Genomic DNA, 10060 nt, shown 5'->3' with positions numbered 1-10060 from the left:
GCACTGTTGTGGCCTCTCCCGTTGCGGAGCACAGGCTCCGGACGCGCAGGCTCAGCGGCCATGGCTCACGGGCCCAGCCGCTCCGCGGCATGTGGGATCCTCCCGGATCGGGGCACGAACCCGTGTCCCCTGCATCGGCAGGCGGACTCTCAACCACTGCGCCACCAGGGAAGCCCGATAAGTGCTTTTGAAGAAAATCTGGAAAACAAGAATGAGAAAAATAAAATCACTAATAATCTTACATACCAGAAGTAACCAGCAGTCACATTTTGTCGTTGCTTTTGTTTTCAGTCTTGTATATGTGTATGATTGTGGGCATTTCCTCAGTGTTATCAAAAGTCCTCAAAAAACATAACTTTTATTGGTTCTATTATTTGCCCTGTTTGGAGGTTTACTATGTTGGCCTTTGGGTGTCCCCTGGGCATTAGGCCTCATCTGATGACTCATTTGCTGACTTGGCAGTCAATCAGCAAATGAGTAAGACTGCAGGTGTTGACACTGCTGATTGCCATCTAATGGTCTGTTTATTTAACCACTTAAACCATTTAAATTGCTTTATCTCTACTTAAATTGAATTTGAACCTGCTAAAGTGAAGAGCTTTGCATCTTAAAACTTTGGTTGACTCTCTGGCTAGTCCCTCTGGACCCCAGTTACCTTATTCTGTGAGTGGAGGGTCTTCCCTTTGTCCCTTCTCTAAGAACTAGATAAACTCTAGGGGCTTCTCCTCATAAATTACAGGAACACAAAATTTTGAATGTAAGTTTAGAGGGTTCGTGGACTACTTTCCTCCCAAGTTCAGCATTGGATTCCAGGCTAAGAAACACTAGGCTAGATGATGATGTGTATCTCGTTTCTGTGATTATCTGATTAAATCTCTAATGACAGAAGTCACTGAGGTGAGCATCAGACTTTATATCAGAATGTATTTTTTTTTTTTTTGCGTTACACGGGTCTCTCACTGTTGGGGCCTCTCCCGTTGCGGAGCACAGGCTCCGGACGCGCAGGCTCAGCGGCCATGGCTCACGGGCCCAGCCGCTCCGCGGCATGTGGGATCTTCCCAGACCCGGGGCACGAACCCGTGTCCCCTGCATTGGCAGGCGGACTCTCAACCACTGCGCCACCAGGGAAGCCCAGAATGTATTTTTGATATTAACTCTTCTAAGAGGCCCCAGGGGTCTGGTATAGAAACCTTCTCTCCTCTCCCCTCCCACCTCTACCTGTCCCCACATCTATCCTGCATTTTTGTCACCATACCCCTCCTCTACTATAACTGACTATTTAGTACTTTGCTCCCTGCACCCATTGCCTCCAATCTTGTCCTGTACTCTGTTCTGCTACTTCTGTGTACCATATTTTTGTTTTCTCAGAGGAACAGATCATATTCCCAACACCTTTTCTTTAATCTGGCTAGCAAGCTGACCCATACACTGTGGAAAATCTTTAGTCATTTGCTCCTTTTTGCAATTTTTCTTAATAATTTTTTCTTATCGTTTCACATTTTCCCACAAAAGAGAAAAGGAATGATTACTTCGGAGTATATATCTAATATGTATTTAACTATCGACTCCAAAGTAGAATACACTTTATTTATTCAAATATACTTTACATATACTTTAAAGGCATATATATATATATTTGCCTTTAAAGTTAATTGTTATATTTTAAATATCCTCCTGATCTTCCAAGAACCTCTAATAGAGTAATATAATTCAGTGGAGATAATTGACATTTATTCCTCGCACAGTCATTCTTTTTTTTTTTTTTTTTTTTTTTTGCGGTACGCGGGCCTCCCACTGTTGTGGCCTCTCCCGTTGCGGAGCACAGGCTCCGGACGTGCAGGCTCAGCGGCCATGGCTCACGGGCCCAGCCGCTCCACAGCATGTGGGATCTTCCCGGACCGGGGCACAAACCCGTGTCCCCTGCATCGGCAGGCGGACTCTCAACCACTGCACCACCAGGGAAGCCCAGTCATTCTTTATATAGTTACTAGCTACAGCAAAATGCAGTTTGAATTTTTATATAATTCATTGCTAAAAACAAGTTTATTTGCACTTCTTACAGGTTCACTTACACTGTTTCCAAGGATACCTTTGTCTTTAAAATTGTCTAGCAAGTTTTGCAGAATAACATTTTCTTAGCTGGGAGAAAGGAACATTTTAATTATTAGTAAATGATCCGTTGGGTTTCAGTTTATGAACAGTTGAATGCTTCTGCCTTAATTTGGGTCATTAACAAATGAAAATATTTGCATAACTTTACAACCACCAAATTGCACTTTAGGGCTAAAGATAACCGGTGACATAAAACTGCCATAAGAATTCAATTCAGCCAATATGTTTTGAATGCTTGCTGTACCTCAGACACTGGGGACTCAGAGGTGGTTAAGATACAGTCCCTGCCCCCATGAATTTACAGCCTCACTGAAGAGTGCGGCACATACAAACTTAGTAAAAGGTAGACTGTGAAAAGCTCCAAGATTGGAGGTAAATGAAGCTAATGCCCAGATGGCATCAGAAGAGGAGCTAATTCAGTCTGGCCAGGAGGATCCAGGGAGTTTCAGAGGGAAGGTGGCATGTAAACAGGGTCTTGAGATGTCCTCTGGGCAAGAGGGTCCTTTATTCAGCTTCTTGCTTTTCAGAATGTGATGGAACTTCATCTTATGGTGGGAGGAGGAAGATGGGGGCTTTGGAGTCTAAAGTTAGCCTTCCTTATAGTAAAAAATTACCCTTGGAAAATGCCTTAAATTTCCTGTAAAGTCTTAATGTTTTTTTTGTACCCAACCTGCATAATAATTTGTATGTATATCAAAATCTGAGAGCTGAAACCCATATACAGAAACATCCATTTCATCTTGTCTCTGAAATGTTCCTACTTTCCCGTGGTTTTTACTCCATTGTGTTTTAACAGTAAAACTCTATACACTTAATGCATGTTGATAGACGTATTTGTTATTGTAAGAGTTAAACTGGTTAGTGTGTGAAAGAACTTGAGGTCGCTAGAGTTAGGAGCTTGGTGAATGTTTGTGGATTTGAATCCAGAGGTCCAGCCTATACCTTGTTCTTTGAAATATTGTAAAGTAGAACTTGACCACATACTTCCTATCCTTCTAAGATGGCATTTCCTCTTGTGGCTGCTCTGACCAGATGTCATTCTCATGTCCTCAGACATCGATCTCATGAATCCCTTAGAGAAACCACATCCTACTTGTTGGTTTAGGTTCGGATGCTAAATTCTGTACTGTGTGACTCCCCTTGACAGGCAGACTTCTGAAGTGTTGGTCTGTCTTCAATGAGCAGAATCGAACAAGGGCCCCCTTACATTGCCTGAGAAGTTAGGTGGCAGGATTGGTGACAATAGTATCTCCATTCCTCTAAGTCCTGAGAATTTCCTTCTTTCATAAAAAGTGGACCCACTCGAAGGTGACAGGCTAGACCAATGTCTTGCTCTCACAATTGCTTTCCTTTATCTGGGATTTCGGTATAAAGCTCTGAGGTGGTGGTGAGAAAGCTGTGTGAATTTTGCTGCTGCATTTCCTATAAACATGTTGAGAACCTTGTCTAGACATTAATCAGTTCTCTTTTATGTAACTCTCTGTGTGAGAAACTTCAAAAAATGTACTTGCCTTACAGCTTGGTATGTTTTTTGGTTTTGATGATATGAATTATGGAACTGATTATGTTTGCCTTTCTGTCTTGGCTACCTGGAAGCTCAGAGCCAATTCAGAGTTTTTTCCTTGATTACAAAAGAAACATAAATTCATGGCTAAAGTTTTGAAAAGTATAGAAAAACTTAAAGAAGAAGATGCTCATGGCATGCACACAGGGGGATCAAGACAACTGTTTGAAGGCTTTTGTCACAATCAAGCTGCAAAGAGGGAAGAGCGGTGGATTAAAAATTGCCTAAGCACTTTGTAATGTGTTGTAGCAACACAGTAGGCAGAATTGTCATTTTTAGATCACACAGCCAAAGTCCTGAATTTTAGACTAAGGTTAATTTCTTCAGATTGGAATAGCAACAGCAACAATAGTAATTACCATTAAATAAATACCTACATATGTATTAGGCACTGTGCTATGCCATTTTTACAGTTTTACCTCCTCACTGAAATAACCTTGATTGGATTAAACCCAGATGCTGCCTTTATCTCTAATTGCTGATCAGTAGCTTTTACCTATTTGTGCTTTTTAGCTGTTGGCATCCTTGGAATAGAAAACTGGTTCAGCATAGCATCATGGTGAAGAGTGTGTACACTGCATCCATACTGCCAGTGCAGTGTGTGACCTTCTGCACATATGTAACCTCTCTGCCCATCAGTTTCCTCATCTGTAAAATGGGAATAATCATGTTACCTACTTCATAGGGTTGTTATAAAGATTAAATAAATTACCTCTGCAGGGTTTGGGACACGGTGAGCACTTACAGTGTTCATAAAATAAATAACCTTTTCAGTTCCTTCTCATTACTTACAGAATGTCAGAGTATTTTGATCCAATAAATAGGATAGCACTTCTCTCCTTAAAGTCTAGAACTTCTGTTGGCTTAATGATGATGGGGATTTGAGGAAGAATTGGGCTTTTTAGAACTTCTCGAGCCATTTCGAAAAGGTTTTCAAACTGTTGGTTATGTTGTACTTTACTAAGGCTCAGTTTGTCTGTTTAGTGCTTATGGCTTGCCTCCTCTGATTTATAGAACATTTCTAAGTTTTGATTTAACTTATTTCAAATCTATATTTATGTTACAGGCTCTTTGGTTTTTTTTCTATCCTCTTGTAACTTTTCAAAGATAGATTTAAAAACAATTTTTTTGTTTTTTCTTTTTAATTTTGTTGTTGTGGGTTTTTTTGTTTGGTTGTTTTGGCTGTGCTGTGCTGCATGTGGGATCTTAGTTCCCAGCCCAGGGATCGAACCTGTCCTCCCTGCAGTGGAAGCACGGAGTCTTAATCACTGGACTGCCAGGGAAGTCCCTCCCCAAACATGGATTTTAAAAATCCATAGATTGTATTATTTTGGAACACAGATTTGGTGAGTTTATATTACCCTGAAAGATTACCCAAGGTTGAGAAATTGGTTAGTTTAAAAAAAAATATTATAGAAACTACTAATTTTTTTTAATGGACTCCTAAAACTCTTGTGACTCATTACCCAATAGTATCCACACTCAGAAAGATTCCTGATGTTTGAGTGACAGAGACTGGGGTGACCTCGGCGGGCCCTGGTGGGAAGAAGAACGTGTGGACATAGGGCGCCATCTTGGCTCCCCCAGTGCCCCCTCGGAGCCTTCTCAGCCTCAGTCACTTGACCGGGAGAGGAAGAGACTTGTACCTATACCTTACATAATAGTTTCTATATTTTCCTGGATATATACACCTGTATACCTTGTGGCACCTATTGTTGTTAAGTGATACCTCATTCCATTGTTTACTTCTCCTTCTATTATCACTCTTATTAAATTCTCCCCAGTCTCAATGAAACAAGCAGAATACCTAATTGGGAGAAACTCTGCAGCATCCCAGGAAGTACAGATTAATATTTAATCCCATCTTAATGTGCATTTTCCATGTAGTTTATTAATAAATCCCTTAACACTTTTGTTTCTTCCTGAGATGATTTAAAAGTTACTTCACCAGTAATGTGAAGAAATGATTAAAATAGCAGGCTTTTGGGAAAACACATTTTAAGTGCTATCACCATTGAACCATGGGATGGTGACCCATCTACTTTCCTGTGCTTTTGTGTAAATCTCTATTAATTGTATGAATCTGTTATTTATGATGTCTGTTAATCTTGCCTTCTCAACTTGCTCTGACACTCCCGGAAGGGAGAGACACTCTACTCTGCCTTATATTTTTACTGTGATCCTCTCAGTACCTAGTACCAGACTCATTAACCTATTGGTACTCACATACATATTGATGGATTTAAAGTAATACTTTGTTTAATTTACCATGACATGTGGTATCTCATGAAAATGTGTGATGACCTCATCTTTTATCTACTATAAAGTAGTAGGTAAATTAAGTTTGCGTGCTGCGGGCTGTCGCGCAGGGAGAAACGCTTCACTTACATCTGCACGCGTGAGGTGCCGGCTACAGGAACCCCTTGCTGTTTGCACCTCCCTGCTTTGATCATCAGCCAAGCATTTGGTGTTTAGCCATAACACGAAGGAAAGCACCTGAACACTATAAGAATTTTAGAACAGCCAGATGACCTAGCTTCTCCTCAGCTCCAGATTTGAAGTAATTACGAAGGAGTCTAACTGTGACTGGTTTTCTTTTCAACACAGCTCTATTTTGATTCGGGTCGATGTGGCCCATGCCGCGTGGAGCAGGCACAATGAGGCCGGTCTTTATCGAAGAGGCAGTGCACTGTGCATTGTACAGTTTGGGGGTTGTTTTCCTTTGGCCGACGAGTGGGAACCTCCCATTTTCCCGAGCAGTAGTAACACCCCTGGAGGCTGTGGCCCTCCCACCCCAGCGGGCTCTGCAGACCCAGCCGGCGCGGCTGACCACTTGTGCCTGGGAAGTCAGCTTCCTTTCCGTCCTCAGGCCCCTGGCATGCTTGTGCCTTGCACAGCCAAGGACTCGCAGCTGTCCCAGTTGCAGACTCTCTGACTTGCGTTTTCAACCCAGGATGCAGGCTGATAAATTCAGGACAAGTAGTAGAAATGTCAAAAAGGAGCTGGTGATCGAGTCCCCCCTGCAGTGCAAGGATGCAGCCCAGGGAGAAGTGGAAGCAGAGAGCCCAGGGCCAGTGCTGGTAAGAGGGCCCCATCCACGGGGCTTCTGCTGTCTTCTCCACGCAGTGCTTTTATTGCGTGTGCGTGCTCGGTGCCTTCTGGCTCTCTGGTTTGATTTCAAACTTGCCTTGCCTATTTCTGGCGAACTCTCTTCTCTGTTTCCTCCTGTAGATTGACTTCAGTTCCACTTTGATTCTCTTTGGGAGGACAGATGTGTTGACGTTTTGTGGGTGAATGTGGTTTCCAGGAGGCTTCTTCGTATAGAACAACTCTGTATTGTTCGTGTCTCACCTAGCTGCACTGTTGTCAAACGTAAACCCAAGAGGCACATTGTAATTGCCTTTTATAGGACTGAAAAACGTCTTTTGCAAAATTAAAACACATTTACATTATGTATTTATGTGATTGTGAAAATTATGATGATGACGTGGGGGGAGTGTTAAGGAACGTAACTGCTGAAGTTACATGTATTCTCACTCATTTTAACAGGTTTGCCTTCAGTTGAGCAAAGTAAGAAATAACCTAAGCTTTGAAACAGTTAATAGAAAAGTTTCTATTTTTAACATTAGCTAAACTCAGAGCAGTTTGGATAAATTCAAGTGCTTCGGTAGACTTTGTAAGGGAGGAATGTGAAAAATGGTTTTGTTGTTATCAATGAGTAGGTTGTGCTTCTCTCTCGGAATTTCTTTAGTACAATAAAGGCACATAATTTTTTAAGCAAACTGCAAAAAACCACCAACATGCCCTGTGGTGGGGACAATTGAGCCTTTCAAATGATCTGTTAAAGGGATTGTTAAACTTGTACTTAGCAATTTTATATAGTGATTTTTTTTTTTAACACGGAGGTTCATTTGCTGTTATAAAGTGTTTGGTTAATGAACTTAATTTTCAATTAATGTCTTTAAGAATCTGAACTTAAACTTCTCTGTAATGGATTTGATTTGAATTAAATTGCCTTTGACCTGTGAGACTGCCTTATATTGTATTGCCGTCAAAATTACGTTGCTAACCAGGAACTGAGAAAGTCAGTAAAGTGTGATGGGCTTTTTCACTGTAGGTTTTCATCTGAGAGATTTAGGCCCCCCTCCCCGCTCCCAACATTGTTTAGAGATGTTATTCGTTATCTTGGATTCCTTTCTGCTAGCACAATAGTTCATTTATCCATTGAGAAGCTTGGGCAGCTTTCATGCAGTAATAGACTTAACCGGTTAAAGCTCCCAGCTGATGTCGCTTATGATTTCTTGGAGGAAGTTGTGTGGTTTGGGTTCCCTTGTGAATATTCTTAAAAGGCTTTTGTCAGTGATTCTCCAGATGTGTAGAAATATTTGTCCAGAGGATTAAATACACTGTAGAAAGATGCTCTGTGATTTTTTTTTTTTTTAATCACCCAAGTGACTTTTAAAAAACTTGCTTCTCTTTCTTGTGCTTAAAAAATCAGCCGCTTATGTCCCAGTTATTTGTTTAGGTCAAATCTCACTCCAGGCTGTTCCACGGGGAGTTCGTTTTCCACTGTAATGGATAAGGCTGTGCTGGCTGCAGCTGCACCTGGTGGGAGTGCTTGTGGGGACCCAAAAGCTTCTGGCAGCATGGAGAGCTCTGGCCCGTGCACCTGAAGAGAGAGGTGTGAGGGAGAGGGGAAGGCAACAGTGATACAACAAGAAACTTTTTCTTATCTGATGGTGTTTCTCTTCTTCCGTTGGGGTAAGCAAGATAAAAAGAGCCACTACCAGATAAGAGAAGCAAGGATATTGAAGCAGAGCCTCTGCCCAGGGCAGATCTCCTTACCTGTGATTCTCACTGCCCACAACAAATGAGAATTCAACACACTGCTCGGAATACAGCTTTTCTCCAAGATGATTTTTTAAAAGTATGCCAGCACAGCCATGAGATCTGTGTGTTGTAGTGCTGCTCGTTACTGTTATGTTAGGAGCCGTGTGCCTGTTGAGAATCCCCAAGTCTGTAATGTTTGCATGTAAGTAACTTATCTTGAAATCAAGTTCTGCTGGTTTTAGTTATGTACACAGTCACTCCTTGGGGAAAATATTACATAGTTTAGAAAGCAAAAAAGTAATTAATGCATATAATTAGAAATATGAATTGTGTAAAATAGGGAAATGTAAAGTGCCCTTACCTTTAATTTCCAAAAGTGCCCGCCATTTATTATTTGGTGTATAACTTTCTCCAAACTTTCTCCTGTGCACATAAAAATATAACTTATTGTGTGTGTTTGGAAAATGCATAGTCCTATAAATTTCTGCATTAATTTTCTCCCAGAACATATCAAGAACATCTTTCTTTGTTACCACGTATAGATTTATGCCATCATTTTTAATGGCTGTACCATAATTTTATTCCATTTGTTTCCAATTTTTGCCATTAGTACAATGTATAAGCATTGACAGATGGCTTTGTGGGCTGTGAGTGACTAACAGTGAATGTACTAGTAATCGTATCTGAAAACACTTATGCTGGTCAGAAGTACTTTTTCTGTAAAACTTCTATCAGAAGTCAATGTTTCTTTCCCCTCTGCCAGGGCAACAGTTAAGTTTCCCTTAGCAGTGACTACTTGTTCCATGCTAGGTAAAGTCAATGTTTCTAAGAGAAGTATATGTTTGGACAGTACAGATTTTCAGAGGCTGCAAGGTTCAACTTACAGGCACCTATGCAGGTAGGTCATGTCCCTTCACTGTGACAATAAATGGGAGGAAGTGCATGGTGAAATTTCCCCATTCCTCTCCAGGCTCACTGCCAACGCTATAGAAAAATGACTTTGTGGGCTGTGAATGACTAATAGGGGAAGAATCAGAATATTCTTGATGTCTACAAGTTAGTTACCCCACTGAATTTGAATACCTATTTTTGCCCCCCAAACTCTAACGTAATTCCTGGAAATAATTTATTCTAATTGTTACGGCTCAACAATTTAGAGGAAAAGGGTGTGGCCTCAGAGAGTCAGAACTGGCTGGGGTTTATGTCCTGTGTGTTGCCTTTGCATTGGGTTACTTTCAAGAGGCAGGTGAGGACTGCAGCACAGGTCTTATTTTGCGAATTTTGAAGGTTGTAAGATGGGAAGATGGAGAGAGCTGCGTTTTCACGTGTTAGGTATACTCCTTAGGTATTTTTAAAGAAGTATCTTTTCAGAAACACCTTTTCTACTTCTGATATTTTTCTTTTTTTAAAAAACAGCAATCAGAACTTTATTTATTGGCCTCACCACGTGGCCTGGGATTGAACCAGTGCCCCCCTGCAGTGGAAGTGCAGAGTCCTAACCACTGGACTGCCAGAGGATTCCCAATTTTTTTTTTTTTTTTTTTTTAAAAGATG

At 41.1% G+C, this 10060-nt stretch overlaps 1 protein-coding gene across 23 annotated transcripts in view; it reads left to right on the top strand.

Moving 5' to 3' along the window:
- Positions 1 to 10060, top strand: part of DOCK9 (dedicator of cytokinesis 9) — a 291607-nt gene that overhangs the window by 99609 nt on the left and 181938 nt on the right. For 4 of the 23 annotated variants that reach the window (XM_028497268.2, XM_055089691.1, XM_028497267.2 and 1 more), the window contains exon 1: positions 6533 to 6756. The exons of 17 other annotated variants lie outside the window; for them this stretch is intronic. In XM_028497268.2, coding sequence (XP_028353069.1) covers positions 6631 to 6756 — 126 coding nt within the window. In that variant the 5' untranslated portion in view covers positions 6533 to 6630. Of the gene's footprint in view, positions 1 to 6531; positions 6757 to 10060 lie in introns of those variants that run through there. 2 more of the 23 variants (XM_028497258.2, XM_028497254.2) reach the window with 1 other exon arrangement.

Source organism: Physeter macrocephalus, chromosome 13, assembly GCF_002837175.3.
Source record: "Physeter macrocephalus isolate SW-GA chromosome 13, ASM283717v5, whole genome shotgun sequence".
In the NCBI taxonomy this organism is placed as follows: domain Eukaryota; kingdom Metazoa; phylum Chordata; class Mammalia; order Artiodactyla; family Physeteridae; genus Physeter; species Physeter macrocephalus.
Note: the sequence above shows the minus strand (reverse complement) of the source record. Positions and strands in the feature narration are given on the sequence as shown.